Source organism: Zophobas morio, unplaced genomic scaffold (genome assembly GCF_036711695.1).
Source record: "Zophobas morio isolate AGI-343-1 ecotype UQ-CSIRO unplaced genomic scaffold, CSIRO_AGI_Zmor_V1 ptg000014l, whole genome shotgun sequence".
Taxonomy (NCBI): Eukaryota; Metazoa; Arthropoda; class Insecta; order Coleoptera; family Tenebrionidae; genus Zophobas; species Zophobas morio.
Window position 1 is genome coordinate 1,728,239 of NW_026972119.1, and position 25,545 is coordinate 1,753,783.

Genomic DNA, 25,545 nt, shown 5'->3' on the forward strand with positions numbered 1-25,545 from the left:
ATATAGGGAATTAACATGCGAATTGGTTTTTATTTTATAATATCTCCCCAGATCACTTTAAAGCTATTATTGAGTGATGGCTTTGTGGAGGTCGAAGAGGGCTATCGGCCAGTATTTTTTTCAAATCGTTGCATCGCGCTCATTCACTGTAAAAAGGTTTTAAAAATCGTATTTTGAAATTCGCGCCCGATCCGAATTGTCGCGAAGTGTTCCGTCGTACTGTCGAAGTTCGGCGATCGCGTATTTTCATTACCCATGCAAAATTCAAATGTCAAAGTGAAATTAGAAATTATTCTCATCAGAAATCAACGAACAAGTCAAACTGAATTATTTTATCCAGTGTGATGATTATTGTAGGACAAATTAAACGGAATAAATGCACAAATTGATCCATTCATTCGTCATAGTGCGCGACCCCGTCAAACGAGCCATCTCGAACTACAGTCAGACCGTATCCAAAAAGCCCAAGATGAAGACTTCAAGACTTCGAGCAGCTGGTCTTCCTCAAAACCCCATCAAAGCCCATCGGCAGCATTGCGACATTTTCTGGGAGCCCTCAAGCTAGGAATGTACTCGGGCTGCCTCACTCAGTAATCACTGAACGACTCAAATTGAATTATTTTATCCAATATGACGATTATTGTAAGTCAATTTAAAAGAAATAAATGCACAAACTGCACAAAGTATTTTATTAGGTTATGTAGCTGGTGCTGATCGAGTCTTTATTACTAAAATCTCATTAAAATGCCATGTTCTACTGCGATTAGATGAAAAAGCGAGGGCCCGCTTTTCTTATTGTGTGATGATAAGATTTACCATCAAAATAGCTGGCGCTTTTGAAGAGGACCTTTTAATGAACCATTTAGATAACTACAAATAACAAAACTTAACAATTGTTGATGAATGAAGTAATGAAATATTGTACGAATCTGGAGAAGTATTGCACTATTTTCAAGAATTGCTCAAAAAGACTGCTCTCAGCAGCTGTACAGTAAGTAAGCCAATCTTCAAAACTCCTACGCGTGTTGATCAGCATTTTAGTTGAAATCTGAAGACAATATTGCTGGATTGCTTGTTTCAGCGCTTCTCTGTTTGTATAGCTTGTCTGAATAATAATAATAATAATAATATGTATTTGCCCAACAGATACAAATCCATTAACAGGACAAAAATAAATACAATTCAGACTTTACAATTAAAACTAAAATAAAATAAAATATAAAGATAATGAGAACACTCCATCACTTCTTCTGAAAAAATATGTCCGCATAATGATCATTGGCATTCATTCTGAATGCAGATGGTCGTGAAGAAATCTCCAAAGAAAAAATTCTCAGGGGTTTATATCCGGCGATTGCACAGGCCAATGGGGCGGTGCAAACTTTCCATTCCAACATTGCGGAAAAATACTGGTTCAAATAAACAACATTTATGCGAACTGTATGGCTGGAGATTTGGTCCTGGATGTAAAATACCTGCTGCAGATGCCGCACCCTTCGAGTCCCAGGAAGTATTTGCTGAGCTAGCATATTATCCTACTTCTGAGCATTCAATCCGGATTCGATGAAAAAAGGTGCAATGACATGATGTCCTAGAAGCCCCAGTCATACACTGACAATTGCACGCCATTGATAACGAAGGTCATGGACCACGTGAGGGTTGTGTAATGCTCAAATTTGATCGTTCTGACGATTATAACTTCCCTTAAGACCAAATGAACGTCAGTAAAACAAATGTTCCTCAAAAGCTCTCCATCAGCCTAGATTCTCTCAAGCGTTCCTTCGTAAAACTCTATGTGAGAAGTAGTCCTCAGGCTTCAATTTTTTGTCATGATGCTTTTTGAAATTCTTCTATCTCATCCGTTTAAGATCCCTAGAAAACGTGCCCACCTGATTTTATGTAATTTTTATCACCTTTGAAAATAAATGTAACTTTATTTTGCGAAATATTATTTTTATTTTTGTTGTTGTTAACACAATAAACAAATAAAACAGTAATACAAAACTTTCTGAATCTCAAAACAGATTCGTAATAGAGAAAAATACTTTAAAATGTTGATGAGTCAATGTTCTACATTTCTCTCTCAAAAATTTCCTGTAATGAAGATGCTTCATGGAGGCAAAAAATCCATCCCTGCTTAACGAATGTAAAATCAATTGACTTCCAATCTTTAGTGATTCCAAAAAAAAGGGCGAAATTTATCCAAATTACCTACTAATTAAATTAACTGTTGAAGAACATGCAGGCCCCCGCTTTTTCATCTAATCGCAGTAGAACATAGCATAACCTAATAAAATATTTTGTGCAGTTTGTGCATTTATTCCGTTTAAATTGACCTACAATAATCGTCATATTGGATAAAATAATTCAATTTGAGTCGTTCAGTGATTACTGAGTGAAGCAGCCCGAGTACATTCCTAGCTTGAGGGCTCCCAGAAAATGTCGCAATGCTGCCGATGGGCTTTGATGGGGTTTTGAGGAAGACCAGCTGCTCGAAGTCTTGAAGTCTTCATCTTGGGCTTTTTGGATACGGTCTGACTGTAGTTCGAGATGGCTCGTTTGACGGGGTCGCGCACTATGACGAATGAATGGATCAATTTGTGCATTTATTCCGTTTAATTTGTCTTACAATAATCATCACACTGGATAAAATAATTCAGTTTGACTTGTTCGTTGATTTCTGATGAGAATAATTTCTAATTTCACTTTGACATTTGAATTTTGCATGGGTAATGAAAATACGCGATCGCCGAACTTCGACAGTACGACGGAACACTTCGCGACAATTCGGATCGGGCGCGAATTTCAAAATACGATTTTTAAAACCTTTTTACAGTGAATGAGCGCGATGCAACGATTTGAAAAAAATACTGGCCGATAGCCCTCTTCGACCTCCATAAAGCCATCACTCAATAATAGCTTTAAAGTGATCTGGGGAGATATTATAAAATAAAAACCAATTCGCATGTTAATTCCCTATATCCAGACTTGGATGCGGCACCCTGTATTTATTTTACAATATAAGAGTTCTCATAAAAAAATAAAATTCACATAATCAAATTTTATGATTTTTCGAAAAAGCTAGATTTGCCAATAATTACTATAATTTTTAGAGGTCGTTAAGCAGTACGTTGTATCGGGGCGCCTGGTCTGTTAGAGCCGGCCCTGTTAAACTGTTTCAAGAAACTACTCTTGCGTTACCCAGCAAGTTGTGGACAAGTTATATTTAAGACTTGATAACAATAGGTCTAATCTGTCTAATAATAGACACATTACGTTCTGAAAAGTTACTAAATCCCATAAGAACCAAAGGTGGCGACTTAACAGATTTTGATTGAAGTTTTATTAATTTCTTTCTCAAAAATACTCCTATTATACAGGGTGTTATTGAAAGGTACGTACAACAAAATGGACAGTTCTTCGCGAAGTCTAAGAAGTCGGAAAAACTTATTTTGTGTTATCAAAATTATGAGGGGAGAATTAACCCTTATCCAACCTTTTTAGACGCTACTGAAGGATAAATAGGTAAAATTAATTTATTTTAGTAAGTCCTAGCAACTGTAAGAATAAAACTTTTGTCAAGACTAAATGTTGCTATAGAAACGAAAGATGATCTTTTTATCAGAGACGAATTTGGACATAAATTTTAATAATTTTTATCTGTAAAAGGAGAACACTTTTACCTGAACTTTTTTTAACTTTTAACACCCATACTTCGAGACCAATTGCCGATTTTATTTTGTACGTACCTTTCAATAATAGGCTGTATTAGTTAATACTAATAAATATCTTAAAACTATAAAGATAAAAAACAGACACTATACCTACCTACTTCAGAAACATCGCACCCTTTACACATTCGCTTATTATTACACAAAAGCTCCTATTTCACATTTCGGGAAACATCAGCAGTTGATAAAACAGTGTTAACTCAAACGTAAACTCTAAACACCATTAAGGATGTACTTTAGAATCTAATGCTACATGCTCTGTATTTTCTCGTTCCTTGTATGCAACTGAACCTGCTTGTGTATACCAGTAACAACAAAAACATTAATTCTCTCTTATTCATATTCACTAAACAAAAGTCATATTACCAAAATTTTTAGCGTTTGTTACAATTCCGAACTCACATTTCCCATAGCTCTTTTCGTTATTTAATCTCAAATTCATTATTTTGAATGTCAGTGAAAAGCGGATGTGGATAATGGAAAGAGCGATTTTGACAGTCAAGCGGGAGTAAATGGTGGCTCGGGAGCACCAGGATCAGGGGATCACAATATAATTAAAGAAATTAGCTAGAGAAAAAAAATAATTTATTTTAAAACAAGAAGTGAAGGTTTGATTACATTAATTAACAAATCGACAACCAGTTGATTTTGAATTTTTTTCAGGAGCAAGTATACGATAAAAGAAGAACGAATCGGATATAAAGCCTATATGTTGCTAATCATTCGACTTTTCTCTACAAATGACGTTGGAAAATACAACTGTGTGTCGACTAATTCGCTCGGCAAAGCTGAAGGCACCCTCAGATTATACGGTTAGTGTAGAAATATAGTTTTACGTGGAACCTTTATCGATTAAATATGAATCGGGATAAAGACAGCATTAATCTAACCTTCTTCCTGATCTACCTTCGTTTTATTCCTCGATTCATTCTGTTGTCCTCGTTGAAGTTATTGCTGTTTGTACAGGGTGATAGATCGTTTAAAAGAGGAATTTCAATATAATAGTCCATTGTTTCAATTCAACGTTCGTTCCGTTCTCCACCTTCAAGCGGGTCGAGTCCAAGATAATGGAACTTTTTAAACTCTTTCATTTCTTTAATTGACTCTATCGGAGTTACCTTGAACCCGAGATCCATGAAAACATAAAGGATTAAAAGATAATTTACTTGTCTAGAACGCATTTAATTCTTGGCTAAACAACTCGTCAGGGTTTCGTGACTCGATAACCGACCGGAAGCTCAAGGTATGTATTATATAAGATAACTACCGAACAGATTTTTACCCTGGTTTATCTACAAATAATTTATTTCCAATTGTGACAGTTACATAAGGATTTATTTTTGAATTTCTGTATATAGGGTATCTATCAAGGCGCTATTTAATGTTGTATACAATTTCTGATCACGTCCTCTTAACTTTACTAACTGGGTAGGTTCTAGTTTGTTTCGAAACTTGTGTACCACACTTTCTAACAACTGCATACTTTTCCCGTCTTCTGCTTGTCCTCTGTTCATACTAGAAACTGCGTTTCTAAAACCGACATTAAACTCTCTCGACAAATAAGCTGATTTTAATACCGAATCCGCCAGATCGGTATCATCAAATTCTTCAGGTAATTTGTCCCTTCCGTAGAGTAGCAAATTTAATTTTCTTTTGCCATCCATATAAGTTTTTTCTCTCTTTTTCATTGATACACTATCCACTGTTGATGTAGATCCATCCAATTTTGATCTATTCAGGTTTCTATTATGTCTTTGTCCAAAACTAAAATTATCAGCTTGTGAACATCCGTTCTGCACAGTTTTCGGCAAAGTAATTAGATTATTATTTACATTGCTTGAAATAGCCGTTATGTTTTCACTAGATTCATCTGGCAAATCAAAATTATATGAGTCTGCTGACGAAGAAAAGTTATCGCAATTTAAAATAGAATCTTCTAACCGAGGATCCTGAAATCGTGCTTTGCGAAGTTTACTGTGTAACCTAACACACTCAGGTTTTACATATTTAGGATATTTTCTGCCTACTGTGTTTTTTTTATAATCTGCTGAATATGAAAAACTTTTCAGTACGGATTTCAACTGTTTTTCGTTATTGTCCATCTCTACAACTTCACTAGTGGTACTTCCAACTTTAGTATCAAAACCATGTTCAGACTTCAACAAGTATCTTATTTTATTAATTTCTTTTTCAGTGGCACTTTTGAATCTTAGATCTTGTCGAAAATGATCACGCCTTAAAAGAGGTTTTAATCTATCTTGGGATTTGTTAACCAATGCTGACCGAAAATCTTCAACTTTTCTTTTGTATACATTTTGACGTTCTTCTAATCGTGGTTTCTTTTTTTCTAGAGATAGAGTTTTTTTCTTAATCGAGGGTTGAAAACCGTGTGTTTTTTCATTATTTGTATTGGAATACAATACCTTCACTTCATTTTGCTTTTCCTGTTTGTCTATTTCATTTTTCTTTCGCTTATCAACGTAGGCTAAAGTTAAATTTTCCACATCTTGTAAAGTTTTATAACGAATTCTTGTCTTATTCAAATACTTCTTTTGCAGTCTATTTAACTGTCTGCTGTCGTTGTTTATTACTGAATGTTGTCTATGTTTGATCTCTTTTTTAACATCTTCGTCAGTTTCCGATTTTTGTTCCTCTAATTTTCTAGCAATAAGTTTCTGAAGTTCCTGAAGCTGTTTATGCGCGATTTTTATCTCATCATTAGTTTGCTCCAAAACATCAGTGTTTTGTGTCTGCACATCTATCTGTTTCAGTTTTTCGAGAATCTCCAATGTTGAAGACTTTTTCTTAATGTTATCTTGCCTGAATCTGGATTCTTTCTCTTCTAAACCCAATGGAATATTACTTATCGGATATTTAGCTAGTTTTCGTGCTGTTTTTTGAACACTTTTCGTAGTTTTAACCGGCTTTGAAGACACATTGTTGATTACTACACTGTTTTCAGAACTGCGACAACGGAAGACTTTTTTTGTTAAATTAATAGATTGCACCTTAATGCTATCCTGTAAAAGGATGTCCAAAGACTGATTTTTATTCTTTTGATTCATATTTTTGATGTCAAATAAATGCCAAAAATGTCATAACTCTGCTCGGTTGCTACAAACTGTTTATAATTCAAACAATCTATTTCAGAAATTAAAGTTGGACCAGGTGGACCTACCGATAACCATGTGAGCATAGTAGGAGGTAAGCAAATAAGTGAGTTTCGTAGCCTGAATTGCATGCCATTTTTTATTCGAAATAAAACTATAAAGAGGAATTTTGCCGACGAGCAACATCCTCTTAACATAAAACTTAAATATCACGTTCCATTTGTTCCCAGAATGTTTTTTACGTCCAATTTCATCAAACGAATTATTCATATTACACGTTCCGGTTTCTAAAGTATAGTCTGGTGAAAAGAGTTTTTTAGTAATTTAAATCCTCGAAGAGGATGCCTTCCTTTCTCCTAAGATTGGATAAAAAATGGCGGTTTTACGATACGTTCCATTTTATTGACTTTTAATTAATTTTATAGTCGATGCGAGTAGCTAGCTACTTCGGCGTGTTACTGATATGTCAACAATAATGTTAGATCATTTGAAATTTTGCTGTAATTGAAACAAATGGATGCTAAGTGATCGGATAAATGGATGCTTCCCGAGTCCTTTAATTCAATAACTGTACAGACCTATAAAACATTACACGACTGTGCTGTTATTGAATTAGGTGTTAGTACCGACAAATGACCTTGTTATGGGCGACAAAAAATCTTGAATAACAAAGAATGAAGAACAAAATTTTAATAAACTATTCCATTTATTGAATAAAATTTAAAGGTATTCGCACCAACTTTCACTGTAATGCCTCTGTTACTACAAACGATAATATATATTATCAACGGTATACCGTCACTTATGACCAGTAAAAAAAATAGATGAAAATTATTTCGACAGAACTTCCTTGCCCTTGAACTACAATAAAATATCCAGCTTTTTCAAAACATTATAAAATTTTATTTTTTTGAGACAACCCCTATATGTTAAACTAAAGATATTTATGTAACGTTAAAGCAAATGTAAAGAAGCGTGTTACGCGTTGGCTTCAAGTGGATTTTTTTTACAAAATTTTTGCAAGGACACGTACATAGTTACATCAAATTGGATAGATGCAATTTAATACTAATAATAATAGTCACTGTAAGTCAATTCTCACAAACATGATTGCACTAATAAATCACAAGTTTTGAGATGACGTCATGAATTTTGGAGAGGAATAAACAAAATAAAAATGTATCATTCTTACGATAACTTCAAAATGTCTGCAGAATTTCAAAGCTTCCGGTTTTACAGTTCCTGATGTAAACAATAAAATAAATTGACTCGTTCATTTTTTTTTTTGTCACTCTGTATAAGTAATTCTAAAAAATATGAATGCAATAATAAATCACAATTATAGCCTAAATAGGATTTATCGACAAAATTTCTAAATAACCTCATCAGTTTTTTTGATAGGATAAACAAATAAATTTTCATAGACGGAAACGGCAGACTTATTTCTTTGTGCTCTAGGGGCCATGAAAGGTCGAGAAAACGTAAAAGTATTCGATTACAATACTTGCTTCGCTTAAAAAATGTATACAATTTTGATATTTTTCCAAAACTCTAGATGTCTCAAGTAAAAACTCAACACGGATTCATAAACTACATGTCGCACTGTGAGAGCAATACTCACGTAACTCAAAACCAGCGTGTTTTGAGTAATGATGATTTAAAATTCCCAAGTTTTTATATATTATTTGTATCTTAAATACCAAAGGCTTCGAAATACATTACAGTCGTATTGTCAATCTATTATTAATCGTGTTTTTATTCATTTAGAGTAGAACCTTCTACTCGTTATAGAAAACAAGAAATTTTGACTTACGTGACTATTGCACTGGTACACCATATCAAATATTTTGGCTTGCATGTTAATTAATTTAAGACAAGAGCAAACTAGCAACACATTGTAATGAAAAAAATATAACAAAACACAAAACGATCACAGTATTAAGTCATTCAACATCTACACTGACCGGCAAAAAAAACCGGCCACCCTGAAAAATTTCGCAAAACCACTTTAAAACTTATTAATGTAACTAGTGATCGGTATTTTATTAAAGAATCATTCACTATTGACACATGATGTACAAATTAGCACAAAAAAGAAGACAATTCAACGCAGAATTAAATTTAATTTAACAAAATAACGGAAACAGACCAAGTACGATATTTTCTTAAAAAAAAATAATAAAGGAAGCTGTTGTTGTAAATAGTGTTTGTCATCATTTGATTATAAGTTTGGCAATTAATAAACGTTTTCACGCGAAAATAATTCCGTTACAGACGTCTTTCAAAGTGTCTCTCTGTTTCTGTCATAATTGATTCAGTCCATCGTATTTTTTTACTTATTGCTAAACGACCTTCATAAATATTGTTTAACCATTTTCATTTAAGTCTGATGCCGCCGTTGTCGTGATGTTCGGGAATTGATTGACTATTATTTCCTGATATACTTCCTTTCTATACGAAGTTACAAAATTCCATCGGACTTTTTTACAAATTTTTAATTTTTTATTTCGCGCTAATTAACTTTCCTACCTTTCCCATTCAAAGAAAAATTGATTTCCATGTTTTCGGTCAATTCTTAACTATATCAGAAGACATTGCATTTGTTGTATTCAATTTGTACCTAAATGTGTAGGAGTATCGATTATTATCAACATCGACTGAAATCTCATAGCTTCACAGCTTACTTGCATTTCACTTAGGTTTGAGATACGGCAGTCTTGCATTAAGTGCACACGTAAAGTTCGGAAATGCAATACAAACATTTTGATGAATCTGAGCATTACGCAACTATTAAAACCGTTTATACTTACGTATACTAAAACTACATTAACTTTTTTATGCATTAATGATAAATTTAAGAATTCGGCAAATTTTGACTTACGTGAGTATTGCTCTCACAGTGCGATGTGTACATCTATATTATTTTTTACAATTTAAAACCCATTTACTATGTACAATTTTGGAGTGACGTCATCACATTGTTGGTAGAGATGATTAGACAAAGTTTGTTTAGTGTTTTATTATCTACATTATATTCATAATACACATATAAAATTTGTCACAGACGGCAGACAGACAAACAGACAGACAGGCAGACAGCTAGAAAGACAGACGGAATTCGAAAAGTTTTTGTACCAGGTATATACTACATTGAATATCAGGCGATTATAATAAACTACCTCCCATCAACATTGCGGCAATTTTTGTTATTTACATGATATTATTAACGTTAATACTTACAATTTTTAGGTAATATTAAGTTTCCTGTAATATCAGAATACATTCCGATACGTAAAATACACGGTGAGTATTATAATAACGCCTCTGCCAATCCACTTATTTGCAAACGTCTCATCAAGATAGTCCCTAACGACTCTGTGATAAAAAGGTGGTGCACCGTCCTGCTGAAACCACAGCTCTTGTCGGAGGTTGAAAGGAACATTTTCTAATAACCCCGGAAAATCATCTGTTACTTTGCCTTCGAAGAAGTATGGGCCAATTACGTACTCTGCAATAATACCGGCCCACACATTTATGGAATAAACATTTTGAAGATGAGCTGTTCTGATCCAGTCTGGCTTATTTTGGGAGTAATAGTGACAGTTGTGACGATTAACAACCCCGTTATTGCCAAATCTTGCTTCATTGCTGAACAAAACTTTGAATAAAAAATTGTTGTCCAACTCTAGTTGATGTTGCATAAAATTGCAAAGTTGTATTCTTCTGGGAAAGTCTTCTTCATTTAGATCTTGTACTAATGTGACATGGTAAGGGTGGAACTTATTCGCTCTCAAAATTTTTAAAACGGAAGATTGATATATTCGTACGTGTCGTACTATAAATCTTTGGCTCACATGCGGATCATTGTGTACGGCTTCAATTACACGAATTTCATTTTCGGCACCAGTAGCAGTAAGTCCTCTATGTTTCTTTCGGCCAATTTTGTCTTAACGTTTTTTCTAAACACCTAAAGATTTGGTCGGATGGCGGCATTTTTTCCGCATTCTCCAAAAAGCAAGGTCATATCAACCTTTTCATCGTTCGTGTATTTAACCCTCATCTTATCGCTAAGACTAAAAACTTATTGGAACTCAAAACTGACAAATAGAATTATTGTGAAAGTCAAAATTAACTACTAAATAACTATGTTTGTACATTTTAGAAAAATAAAATACATGAAGAGTTACATATGAGATATGTATTTTGTGTTGCATTGAAATTTGGTCAGGGTTCCAGTATTATAAACTCATCCTATATATCTTCTAGTGGTCAACGTTCCAAAAAAATTATAAAAAGAATGTTTCAAACTTACTTTTTATGGGTGGACATATATTTTAAATACGATCAATTTATAATAATATGTTCTATATATGATCGTTTTCCGGGTTGGGACCGTGTCAATTGAGTTTTTGGGCTCAACGTTTCGCACACTTTCGTAAGTGGCGTCTTCAGGAGCAGGGTTGAGAAATTAGGAATAAGGCAAAAGAGCACAGTAACTCAGAGACGTGGTGGGGGAAATCAAGTCTGCCACTCAACGTCGACTTAATCCCAATTCTGACAATTATACGTTTGCATTGCGACACTAACTACTACATTTAGCTTCCCTCTTCAAGCTGAAACAATGGTGTATAGAATTTCAGTATTTTTATCCGTTCTCAAAATAAGGCCGCGGGTTTTCATTTGAGATACCTGTATCTTAAAATGGAAAATATGGAGGGATTAATTAGCACATTATTTTACACATTTTGCATAAAATTATTCAGAAATCACATCAAAACTTTGTCAACAAATATTAACCCTGACTTATATTTTACTCTATCTGAACAAGGTTTGTTATTAGAAGTACATACAAGAAACGTCATTACCCTTAAATTTTTAATAGAACAGTGTAAAATTTTAACAAATAAATCCTATCTAAAATGTGCAAAGTATGATGAATCTATATTTGTGATTTATCATTCCATTCATATTTTTTAGAATTGCATGTGCACATTGAATTAATGAGTTTATTTTATTGATTAAATCAAGAACGACTAACTCCATGTTTCCAAAAATTTTGGAATCCAATACTGTTATTTTTTATTTATTATTAGTATTATACTACACCTATCCAAAATAATACACGTGTCCTTGCAAAAATATTTATTGACTTCATCACAAAATTTTGTTAATGAAGATCTCACTTGAAACACACGCACAGCACGCTTTTTTACATTTACTTTAACATTACGTACACACCTTTAGTTTAACTTACAGGAGTTCTCATAGAAAATAAAATCAAATTCACAAAATCAAATTTTGTAATTTTTCAAAAAAGTTCTGTCAAAATGACATTCGACCAATTTTTGCTTCCCGAGCGTTGGCTAAGGAAATATAGTAATTGAGTCCTTCGGGCGAATTGTCACTTTCATACATATTTTCTCGACGTGCCATGACCTCTAGAATATGAAAAAATGGGTCGCCTGTTTCCGTCTGTCTGTCTGTCTGTTATCTGTATCCATTTTTATTACATACGTTATCTCCTAAAGTACTGGACCAAATATTGTCAAATTTTGTATGTATATTAGGAATATCATGATAGATGGTTAATCGCTAAAGAAAAATTGACTAACCATCTCTGTAGGTAAGCGGAGAAAAATATTGTGCCTCGGTGGGATTCGAACCCCACGCCTCTAGCTCTCCGGGCAAGCATCCTAAGGGATGATGTCATCTCCAAAATTTGTAATAGTAAAATTTTTTTATAAAATAATATACTCCTGCACTTGTGGATGTGTGAATCCGTGTCGAATTTTCACCCTGGACATCCAGATTTTTAGAGAAAAAAACTCGGTTGTCTGTAAAGTCGGTTTACTGACGATAGTTGAACGTGACAACGTCTTAAGAAAATACTGATGGAATGGTTTTGGGCTTTTGATTTTGAAGCAGCGATTATTGGCTGCGCGAATGGCGTTGCTAAAGTAAATGCTACAGCATCTTGAACCTCCATGGGTTCACTCATTGAAGGTAAAGGCTTATTCGTAACATCCTCTGGTTTGTCAAGCTTTTTTTCCATGGTGCGTTTGTAAGCAGTTCTGCAAAATAAATCGTCGTTCGAAACAATTTAAATAAAATTCTTAAAATATTATCGTTGTCACGTCAAAATTGACACTACATTCACTTTTCACTGCACTTGATACTCGACCAAAACATGTAAATGTACTATAATATAGCAGCTGTCCACGCAGACGCATCGCTCACTCAAGTAGGAGAGAGACGGATGGCGAACGCTGCCGAACGCGAAGGCCGATTGTGCCTCTTTGTCGCTCGTTCCGCGTTCTCGCTTGCACTTCAAGCCTTACATGGGACGCCTCAGAGCGAGGTAACGGCGTATGAGTCATGCTTTTTCGAGCGTGCAGCCGGCTCCATCGATTTATAAGACGTTGTCACGTCAAAAAAATTAAAACCGTATAACAAAATTTTGCAATTTAACTTTGAAACGGCAAAACCGAATGCAGTGAAATCTTAGAAATATTTTAAAGTTATCGTAATCATGGTAAATTGTTAAGCAAAATTTATTCCTTTATCCCATCCCAAAAAATTGATTACGTCATTTTGCATTTTTTTCGAATAAATAACAAAATATTATAACTGTATACTTGTGATTTATCAACACACTCATAGATTTAAGAATTACTTATACAGGCTGAGTAAAAAAATTAATGAAAGGATCAATCTATTTTATTGATTAAATCAGGAACTGCACAACTCAGTGCTTTTAAATCTTGCAGACGTTTTAAATTTTTCGTAAGCATGGTAAATTTTTAACCAAAATATATATATTTATCCCCATCAAAAAATTGTTGATGTCTATACTTGTCATTAATCATTGCATTAAAAGTTTTTAATTTGCTTATACAGGGTGATTTTATTCATTTATAAACGGCCCACTGCATTTTCCCGAAAATTTGGGAATACAATACTGTTCTCATTGGTATTACACTACACCTATCCAAAGTCATATGTTCTTTGCAAAATTGTTGATGACGTCATAACAAAATTTCCTTAAGGGAAAACTCATTTGAAACGTACGCGCAGCGCGTTTCTTTACATTTACTTTAACATTACACACATATATTTACGATGGAAGTTCTGTCAAAATAACCTTCTACCAATTTTTTTAATTACGAAATAATGTTAAACCTGATAAGAACACAACAAATATTTCTAGCAACCACAAGCCAGTGATCGGAGTTGCTAAGGTGGCTTTCAAGTGGAATTTATTTGATAACTAATGCTCTAAAAATTCTTCAGTTTTAAGCTAAGATATATACATATACATTTTTTTAAAAGCGAATGCATAATTTGAAATGATGAAGAAATAGGTTTTATTTAATAACAGACTACAGAATTTTATACAAAAAAATATGGCCATACGTATTCAGTTATGATCGCTATGTTACCGCAAAATTTGTTGCTGCCTTTCTCGCCCCTATTTTAAATAGTTAAGGATAATAAAGACAATTTGCAAATCCAGCACCAATTTTAATACAGTTTTTGTTGAGGTAGTAACGTTGCCACTAATAAAATAGCTAAATGGCATGCCTTGTATGAGCAACGCCAATATCGTTGAGCTAAACAATATATGCCAATTTTCAAACCAAATAAATTGAAACATATATCAGTGCGACTACGACAGTAATCAAGGTATTTTATTTTTTAGGTCTGGCAGAACCGGCTCGAGGGCATCGTTCGAGGAGCAATGATGCATTTTCTTCAGCAGTTCTAGCACGTCCATTTTTTCTTGCCATAATAACGATGTTGGTTCTGAGCATTTTTCGGTGACGCAGTAACCATTAGATCGTTTGAGAATCAATGAAAAATTACCTGCCTGTCAGAAAGGACATTTGTGAACTTTCAAAACGAGTGTTTTAGTGCAGCGACATTAACAAAAACTCAATAACATTATATCCATCCATCATTTAAAAAACTGTGAAGAGCCTTTCAGGCTTCTTAATACATGTCAGTACGTACGAATGGCGCTTTTCAATTTGGATCAATCATACCGCGAACTCTTTCCTTCCGATATTCTTACAGCGAGGACTTTATATATTTCCATATTACAGTTGCTGGTAACATTGATTTGTTCTTTTTTGTGAGGCAGAGATATGGATTTGTTGTATTTTGGCTGTTTATATGACGCTAGGACATTTTGAGATAGAAAGTAAATATACATTTGTTTATTATGTGAAAGACTTTAATGACATTAATTATGGAGGTGTGTGTCTACATCGTCTGTTTGAACAACCGATATCATGTTTAATTAATCAGTGGTAATCAAAGGGATGTTTTTGTCATTAGATACATTTACCCTCTGCTTCCGTCACAAGAAATACGAAGGGGAAACTAACCATCATCCACCTAATTAATTACCTTGGCAACAATTAAGTGATTCGTTCGATATTTCATCAAAACATCCCATAGCGTCACTTATAAAAAGTCTAATTCATAAGCTTAAATTTATAAACAACGTCGAAAACTAATATCTCAAAGTGTCCATTTTAAAGAAGTACCAGTTGTTTTATTTAAAATTTGGTACTCCTTTAACAAAAACTTAAGTCAATTTGTAAAATTAGAAATCCACAGTCCCATTTTAAAATTTCTATTTTTTTAAATAATGTACTATACTGTAAATATTGTGAATGTAGGATTATATTTAAGTAACATTGTATGGATTTCGTAAAAGTTTGTATAAATCAACTGTAAATAGTTATGAACGATAGAAACTGTATTAATTTGATATGGAACATACTAATTAGTTTATGTATAATATTAAAATAACTCGCAAATAATACATTTGTAAAATTAATAGATTCCTGAAATCGAAGTTAGTAAGTATAGATATTATGTATTCAAATGGTGCCAAATCAAAATGAATATAGGATAAATGTACGCAAATATATGTAAATTATGTACGAAACTACTGTTTACTTTGCTCACCCTTAATAAATTTTCTTATTTAAATGTTGCACTTCTTTCAAATTTAAACATAAAATTCTCTCGACGGTCAGATAAGTACCTAATTTAAAGTTTATATATAAATGCTACATAATCGCATACTGATACTAAGCAAGGTAAGTATATATTCTTTACATAAATAAGATTACTAAAATTAATTCCCGAATTATCCATAAGAGCGTTTTAAGCAACTCTACGTCTAATATACATTGAATTTAACTACATAATGTTTTCATTTTTATGTTAAAGCTGTGGCTACATGTCCATTATCCAACAAAAGATGTCAAGAAATTTAGCAGCACTCATCTGTCTTACATATTATTAGTTGTTGGCAATAACAACAAATCACTATATCCAACTTTATTATTTATCTAAGTTTATATTTGCTTCTGAAGAACTGTACTTTGTGAGCGAAATGTTGAGCAATAAATATTTAAACGTAACTAACATTGATGCTTTAAGTCCGTCCATTTCCATCAACTTTAATTGCTGTACGAACGTCAAATTTGTGATTTATTTATTTATATTTTGCAAGTGAAAGAAAATAAACGTAAAATTATGAATTGCTTGAAAATATTCTCTAATAACAAACTTGATTAAAGTTGTCAACTTCTAATTCATTAATTAATTTCTCAGAAATTCACAAAAAAAAATGCTGTATGTAAAATACTATATAGAAATTAAAACAATCTGATACAAATAACAAACAAATGTTTGAAAACTTCTTGGCCAAAGATATAGGCAGTGGAAGCGTAACTGTTAGGTTGCAGTCTCAGTTGCAGTTATAGCAAGATGAAGGCCATTTTCAACATTTTTTGCGACTTATTTCGAGTTTGATTGTAAAAATGAAATTGTATAGAAGAACATCTTTTCTTACCAGCGACACAATTTTTTAATTTAGAAAAAATAAAATTTTCAATCGAGTGCTGGATTATGTATAATTTATAGACTCTCATTTTTTTGTATTATTATTATTAGTCAGACAGTTGTTGAAACTATTTCTGTCTACGGTATAGATCAGGTGTTTTTAGGAAAACCAGTTCACAACTGTACTTTCAAAAATTTTTAAATGATTTATCACCTCAATATTTTACATTTGTGAAATTATATCAAAAATTTGTGCAAGTATCAAAAAGTAACAAAGAACCTGGTAAGAACGATTGATTTACGCCTTGTGCCTGGTCTAATTCCCAAAAAGTCATAGGAAGTATCTCGTTGATAAGAAGAAATCGACACCGTCCTTTTAACCTTCTCCATAAGAATTCCATTAGTTCAACCGTAAGTTTAGCAGTATAGAGAAAAAAAAATTGAAAACTGTCCTAGAACTAAATTGAACCCATATCGAATACACAAATTGTTCATGAGCTCTCTCATTTTCGGCTATGGTGGTTTTAATCCGAAGTTTATGCGTGGACTTTGGCCAATTGATACTTTCTGGGACTCCGCACCATTTCTGTGAGTTTTGAAGGTTTATAATTGCTTACGTTTCTCCTTTAATTAATAATTATTTTTCTATCATTACGACTTGTTTTTATTTGGACGTTTTTCATTAACCTTCATTTGTTTTACACTGTACCACTGTACTCTTAGAAACTTTACGGTGGTCCAGTCTGTTTAATTTTATGAGTCGATCCCGAAGGGCCGCATTTGGTATGAAGAATTGTCTCCGTCTTTCTTTTATTCTCAAAATGACTAACGAATGTTTCAACTGTGAGTCCTGAGAACAATGATATGGTCAATAAAAAGTCCTTATGGACCTGTACTAAGTGTGCATCTCCTACTAGTAATGTTATTGCTGGCGATAAAATCGAGAAGATTATTAAGCAGGACCAATCCATGGATGATAATTTTAAGAGTGTCATGGATAAGTTAACATTCGCTGAGAATAATTATCGTCTCATTCATGAAGTGTGGTCAAAATTTAAGAAATCTAACTAAAATGTTGGCTACTTGTGATTTAAATCATATTGCTTCGAAAGTCGCAAATTACGTTGCACTAACATTTTACTTTTAATGTGCCAAAATCCAATGCTTCTTCTGTTACGCAAAAAAAAATAGAAGGTGATCTTAATAGTATCAAAATACTACTGTCTTTATCGAAATCATTTACACAACGCAGAAAAATAATATGGTTTCGTTCTAGTAAACCTAACCTCTTCGGTCTAATGAAAATAATCCTGACCGTAAATATTCACCCAGATTTAACGAAAATACAGCAGGATTTTAATAATGCTGTGAGGATTGAATTTAAAGGGTAACTGAAATGGATATACCTGCGTCTTAAATATAAAAGCAACTACCTGTTTATTGATTAAAAAAAGCTCGAGGAATCAGGCTTCAAAAAAGTAGCTAATTTTTAGTACCAGGACGTTAGCGGTCTTAAGTCTAAGATCAACGATTTTTCCGTTAATGTGAATTCCAATATTTATGATACTTTAATTCTTTCAAAATCTTGGCTCTGTGGTGAAATTTCTAATAAAGGATTAATTTAAGTAATTACAATTTTATCCATCTAAAAGTTAACGAGTTGGATTTGATTGTGGGTGGAATGTACATCCCACCGATGTCTGTTGCGAATGTATAAAAATTGTTTTTGTTTTTTGTGACTTGGAATCAGTTTTTGCTCAATTGCCTGATTCATCATAAATAATAGCTGATAATTCTAACTTGCCTCCATTTATACTTGGAAAAAAACTGAACTTATCGTAAATTTACATTCTTATTTGTAAAAATACCATAATGTTATGAAATCGAGTTTTGTTTTTATGAACATTAAAGAAGTTAACGATATTCCGAATAGGAGAGGTGTATTTCTGGAACTTATCTTTACTAATATTAAGTAGTTAATCTAGAAGTCACTCTCCATACTTGTGGCGTGTACCCTCCAAATCTATTCCAGCTTTATCATCTGAAATGCACGTTTTTGATTTTTCTAAAGGCAACTTCACATGTGATCTTTTGAATAGATATTAATCATATTGTGCATTGGTCTGTTGAGAATCCTGCTTAGTTGGTTGTAATTTAGATGAAAATGTAGTCATATTTTATGATATGTATAATTTTTTCTGATTTGTAAAAGTATATTCAAAGTCATTTACCATAGAATAAGGTACCTATACTCTGGGCGACGAAGAATTATAGTAAACGAAACGCTCATTCCTCCGCGCGTAATTTGAACGTATTCGTATTATTGGCTGCTTCACAACTACGCGCTAAATCTAGGAGAACGTTACACACAACCGAAATTATAACAGAAAATTTGTTCCATTTGTTGTTGTCCAACAGCTGACAGCGACGCGTTTGTGTTTTCTTTCCCAGTTTGTACATATTTAGAGTTGTAGGCTTTTATTTTTGTTAATTACTTTAAGATTAGGTTTAAATAAGTTAAGGTTAGTTTCGTTTTTTGTATATTTAAGTACGTCACGTATTCGAGAGTTAAGTTAGTTTGATTGGTTAGTTTAGCTTTATATGATTTTTTGTGATTGTTGGTGTGTGTTCGGTTGTTTTGTTGTTTAGCGGAAGAAAATGATTCATGCGATGAAATTTAGTTTTTGTAATAAATTTTTAAAATATAAGATCTTTTATTTTGTAAATCAATAATATATGAACTTAGTATCCTTTTGGTTATATATTAAAAATAAATTATCGAGTTTTTTGAATAATTTTCAGAATATAGCATATGGGATATACCGTGAAGTTTTTTTTTTCTCTGAACATAGTATGTTGGGCTGCATATTCATCCTCCAATGGATTAATTTGGACTTTTAAACACTGAACATAAGATCACACAAGATTCGTAATAATTGAGGAGTAGGCCATGTCAACGATGATATTTACCGTAAAATTTTTGACGAAATTTTTTTAAAAAGGTCAATAACGTAAATTTTGATGTTCTTTAAACTTGTACTTATTACAATACCTTAATATGAAGACAATAGTGCCAAATGTCAATCTTTGACATATCCTAAATCTCGATTAGATTTTATGTTCAGTTTTTAAAAGTCCAAGTCAATTCATTACAAGTAGGTATGCAACCAACTTAACATTGGTCCTATTTTCCGACAAAAAAACCTCACGGTATATGTAAAACACAAGGTTAGTTAATAGAATAAATGACTTTGTGTAAAACACTCAATTCTGTTATCCTGTCATAGGCAACCAACAATATATCTACGAAAAATACTTCTGCAAAAAATATTTTGCAGTGTAAACATGTCTTCTGCGTATTACACTTATGCGCAACAAGGACAGCCCATTCGGTTTTACAACCCTATTTCTTCGCCGTCCAGAGTATAGTTATCATCCTAGATGGTTCCAACAGTGAACTCAAATTCATTTGTAGGCGAAAAAAAGCAACTCATATTAACCATAAGCAAACTAGCAAACATAAAGATTATTTATTTTTTAAATCTCTAAGGGCTCAATATAAATAGCTGACTAAACAGCTATATTCTTGTTATATTTCTGATGACAACTGCAACACCTTAAGTAACCCAAATTTTTTTTGAAAATTTGTTCGCGATAAGAATAGGAATGACACCAACATTCCAACAGAAATGAAGCTACGAGTAGATATGCAGTATGCTACGGGTGGAAACGAAATATTTAGTCTTTTTGCAAATTATTTCTCTTCTGTTTATACAATTGATGATGGCAGAATATTTGTTTGTGATTCTGATTTTTTGGGTCAACTGAGTAATATTGATTTGAGAACTGATGTTTCTGATGCTATTTCCAATTTGAAATCAACATACAACTCTGGTCTTGACGGTGCTCCAAATATCGTGTTGAAAAACTGCAACAAAGTCTAGACTACCCTTTGTTGACGCCATTTAAAATATCATTACTAGAAGGGGTTTTTCCTCAGCTGTAGAAGAATAGTTACATGATACCAGTTTTTAAATCCAGATAAAATAATATTGTTGATAATTATTATAGAGGCGTTTGCAATCAGTCTGCTAAATTACTGGATTTTATTGTAAGAAAGCATGGTCATCAATTATGTCAACTTACTAATAACACAGTTTTTGTAATAAAAGATCAACGATATCAAACCTACTCGAGTACAAGTCTCTACTGAACGAAGCAGATGCTAAGCGTTATGTTATAATATAAGGTAAGTTCCGTATATACGAACTTTGCAAAGGCTTTTGATCGTGTCAACCATAGATTTATAATAAAGAAGTTACATAAATTAGGCTTTAAAAATGACAGGGTTAAATCGCCGTCATCTTTCCTATTGAATAGAAGTCAACAAATTCGTATTTGCAACTTTGTTTCTACTTCTCCCACAGTTCCCTCCGGTTCCATGATGCACATTATGGAACTATGGTCTTCTACTGGGGACGGGGTATTTCCACACACAAAATTTTTAGGTTACGACGTGTAGCGATGAAAATTTTGGCTACAATTGGGTATAGAGACGAATGCAAAATATATATAATCGTGGGCATTCTGACGTTTTTTTTTTTTTTCAAATACTTATGTAAAAATTTAGAAGGTTTAAGATTTTCGGGAAGCTGGCCGAATTTGTATTGGAGTAGAAACGTTCTTGTTTGACTTCTCGAACACTGCAGGAAAATGTGCTGGTTAATGATAGGATATAAGGATGGTGCTGAGTCACTGACTGGTGAGAAAAATGAACAACGTAAACTGTGTGGTGGACAAGTAAAGCTGGAAATGTTATAGTTACTGCCACGGTTTCGTAATGAAAAAATGTTCGCGAGTCGTAACTCGTGAGGAGACGAAGAATAAGCCTATTGAAACTCTTCTTAACATTTTATAACAGCAGTTTTTTTTTGTTTTTACTTTCCGAGCGTAAGCGAAAAAAGTATTGTAATCGAGTCCGTCAGCCGACTCTCTACTTTTACGTTTTCTCGACCTTACATGACAAAAGATAGAAGCTGTAGAGAACTTTTCGTTTTAAGAATCTTCAATTTCTCCTGGAATTCATAAAAAACTGAAATCTGCTAAATGTGTAGCTACTTTAGAAGTTTTCGAGAAAATTAACTTCAAAATTAATAAAGCGCAATTCTTAAACCCCATTTTTAGCTAAATTAAGACAAATCACGTGACCATGCCATTTTTACGTATTTCCAATGCCCTTGCAATAAAAACTTATTTGAAAAATAATAAATTTTCTTTTGTTAAACTTCAAAGTAATAGTTCAAAGTGTAGACCCCCATTTTCTATACAAGTCTCCGCCCTGCATATCAAAGATGATACTGCTCGGCTGACTATTGCAGAATTGTTATGAATTGTTTCCACTGCTTCAGTCACTCGTGCTAACAATTCTTCTCTGGTGTTAATAGGGCTTACATAAATTAATTGTTTCATATGCCCTGATAAACAATAATCGCCCGACCTATCCATGTGTCGGGAAAATGTCTATTTAACCACCGACGCACGACATTTGCGTAATGTTTAGGTGCTCCATCTTGTTAAAACCAAATGTTGAGACGTACTGCCAATGGTACGTTCTCTAGCAAAACATTTAAAACGTTCCTCAAGAAATCCAAGTAGTTTTGGCCGTTAAGACGATTAGACAAATCATGAGGCCTTACCAATTCCTCGTCCACAATCCCTGCCTGTGCAGTATACACCACACTATAGACTGCAACGCACCGAATATTATGGTCATTCTTCTTGTATTAACTCATTCCCAACTGCCTCCAAAATTTCTGGTTCCAGATCTAAAATACGATCCGTTCTTTGCCGTCCCCGAAGAACGTTTTCCCGGACGTATTCTACCGTGTGCAGAAACTTTTGCAAATGTCACGCAGCATGGATCTTTTGCCCCTGCACTCAAGAACCATGAAAAAATAATGAATAAGAGATCTACAAATAAATTTTCCAAGGTTGGAGATTGGTGAGCAAATTGCAAACTACATACTGTGTACTTTTGCCTCAAAAAAGTCAGAAAAGTGGTCAAAGATTGTAACTTAACAAATATTAGTTTATTTGAGAGAAAGGTTCGTAGCCATTTAATCGTAGAGCGTATTATAGCATAGATGAATTTTTTGTGTTAGGAATTTTGACTAAAAAAATGTATTTGTGTCACAATGAACTTACACTTATCAGTAATTTGATTAATATGCACAAAAACAAAAAGATTAACAGAATTGCTTTTGTAAAAAGTATTTCACATGAATAAGTAAAAAAATAAAGTAATTTCTCAACAAACTATTTTATTTTTTACAAAACGAACCTCTTGCTAGAAACAATAAAAAATATTTTTAGCTCTGAACATATATGTATATTTACTGATTAATAAACACGGGCGCGGTTGTGTCTCTGACATTATTTCTATAATATTTAAAGTGACTAACACCCACGTATACTATTATGACAGCCAACTGTTTATAGTCTTATAAATCCTTAGAATTATATGCAAATTCTTTTGACAACAGCGTGCAACTGACGCTTGCCCCTCAGGTAGTTTGCGCGTAACTGTCCTATGGAATTAGGACAACCTGCAGATTTTTTGACCGTGGCGCACAACTGATTCATGGACGCTAAAAAAGCTACTTTTATACTTATTTTCTCGAAAATTAAATAGAATTCGATGAGATTAAGAGTATTATCATCTCGCATCTACCAACATTTTGTCAAAATTTAGGTTAAATTCACTTTTGATAACTCCTGTCGATCGCAAATGATACGTAGAATTATTAAAAACATATTTATTAGTTACCCGGCGGGGACGTTAATGCCAAATACAGTTTTCAGTAATCTCCTCAGTCCGTCATCACATTTCACAATAATAATATTAATAATTATAAAAAAATATTATTGAGCTAGCTCAAAAAATCAAGTTTATATGCCAAAACATAAGAGTTTTTGTTTGCTATTCAAGACCAAGTAATTAATACCTAGAATTACATAAAATATATAATCAAAAATCCAAAAGTAAAGAAAAACCCGAAACGATTCAGCACTACCTTCATCCTGTAGCATCCTAGCACAAACTGACTACAAAGCTAGACACGACAACGCAGCCAAAATCATTCACAAAGATTTAACAACAAATCTAAACTTAATCCAAGATACAACACCCTATTACACTTACATTCCATCCCCATTCCTTGAAAACACCGAATACAAGCTATGTTGGGATGGCACAATACTTACAGACAGAAACATAGTCAACAACCCAGATATCACACTGTAAAGAAACACACTAAAACCTTTCTCATTGGCATTGCTGTTCCCAACACGTACAACAACACAAACAGATGACACCAAAATTTGAAAATATCTACAATTATCAATACAAATGAAGGCAATGCTAAATCTTGAGAAAATGTCAATTCTATCTTTAGTTATCTCCAATGTAGTTGTACTACCAAATAATTTAGTTGAGAATTTGAAATATATACACTTAAATGATTCAATAATTCTCAAAATGCAAAAAGCTATTTTGTTAGGAACATGTCATATTGTTTGTTAGTTTCTCGAACAGTCTGATCACGTCAGTCAGAATAAGTTAGCACCAGTAATAGTGTAGATCATTTAGTAATGCGCAAATAGATGATGGATAGTTACGTACTGACTTGCCTGAATGTCGATCATTTCCGGGTCTGTGGCGGGTCCTAATATAATAGTAATACCTAACTGTACTCAATTACCGTTGAAAAATGAAGTTTTTTCCCTATCTTATTCGTGTTCGTGAAGTAAAATAACTCTGAGACGTATAGCAGTAACACTAAAGTATGTTGTAATTTCTTCGTTAATTAGCGAGAAATTTCTACTTACGTGTTAATTTTCATTAGCAGTTTATAAACTACCCAAAATTTTTCATTTTTTTCGATTCAAGTTTTTTGCACCAGCTGGATTATTAGATACAATCCATTTGTCAAACTTGCTTAATGTAATCAATCGAAATGTTCGAACGTAAACTGCAATACTGCAAAACAATACAAACTGTTCTAATTTTTATAACCAAAGTTCACCGTGTATGTATATGTGTTTCTATATGGCTGCAATTGAATTCTAAGTACAAAAATTCTCTTTGTATGTAGACAATGAGACTGAACAAATATTAACCGCAACAATACAATACTGTAGTATAGTGGCCATCGGTCCAGAATATAGCCCACATACGTTCAATTATGCGCATTATTCAAGCGACAAGCACAGCGCCGTAAATTAGCATTCCACCCCATCTAACAAAAGGACTACAGCATAAAACGAGCGCGGACGATTTGCGGTCCATCCTGATGACGTGTCACATGTCGTCCATGTTATTCTCGGCGTTCTGTATAAATCAACTAGCCAGAGGCCTAACACCCACCTCCATTAAATCACCAAACGCATACTACCTGTTTACAAGCGAAATTACGGGCTGTTCTAATCCAAAATCATTATTTTAAATGAAATTTGCGTTAGTTACAAGTGTTGAATCAAGCAATGGATCCTAATAACATACAAATATTTAAGAGAGTTTTTTTAAAAGATGCCTACAGTGTGATAGTATACAGACTGCCCCAGATAAATCTCCGCGACCTTGTTTAGGTTAATTAATAGAGGTATTAAAATTTTACAAAGCTTTTATTTTCAGCTTAAAAGGGAAAGCTAATGGAGGATAAATAAGTATAATTAATTATTTTATTTTAGTAATTCCTAGCGACACAAACGCCATAACAGTAGTCACAAAAACCACGGTGGTAGAGAACAAAACTGACAATTTAAGATATTTTTTCTACCGCCCA

General features: G+C 33.2%; 2 protein-coding genes and 1 long non-coding RNA gene across 5 annotated transcripts in view; 1 reads left to right on the plus strand and 2 right to left on the minus strand.

Moving 5' to 3' along the window:
- Window positions 1-15,841, plus strand: part of LOC135129140 (lachesin-like) — a 344,494-nt gene extending 328,653 nt beyond the window's left edge. Inside the window, exons 7-9 of one of the 3 annotated variants that reach the window (XM_064056231.1) lie at window positions 4,395-4,543; window positions 6,882-6,947; window positions 14,541-15,841. In XM_064056231.1, coding sequence (XP_063912301.1) covers window positions 4,395-4,543; window positions 6,882-6,947; window positions 14,541-14,662 — 337 coding nt within the window. In that variant the 3' untranslated portion in view covers window positions 14,663-15,841. Of the gene's footprint in view, window positions 1-407; window positions 639-4,394; window positions 4,544-6,881; window positions 6,948-14,540 lie in introns of those variants that run through there. The other 2 variants (XM_064056232.1, XM_064056233.1) reach the window with 2 other exon arrangements.
- Window positions 2,209-2,846, minus strand: LOC135129147 (uncharacterized). The gene is made up of 3 exons (XR_010280517.1): window positions 2,630-2,846; window positions 2,393-2,575; window positions 2,209-2,336 (listed from the first exon to the last, which is right to left on the minus strand). It is a non-coding gene; the product is annotated as an uncharacterized LOC135129147 (long non-coding RNA).
- Window positions 4,570-6,835, minus strand: LOC135129138 (uncharacterized). The gene is made up of 2 exons (XM_064056222.1): window positions 5,309-6,835; window positions 4,570-5,261 (listed from the first exon to the last, which is right to left on the minus strand). The coding sequence occupies exons 1-2, from the start codon at window positions 6,794-6,796 to the stop codon at window positions 5,247-5,249; spliced, it is 1,503 nt and encodes a 500-aa protein (XP_063912292.1). The 5' UTR covers window positions 6,797-6,835; the 3' UTR covers window positions 4,570-5,246.
- Window positions 15,842-25,545: the final 9,704 nt, after the last annotated feature.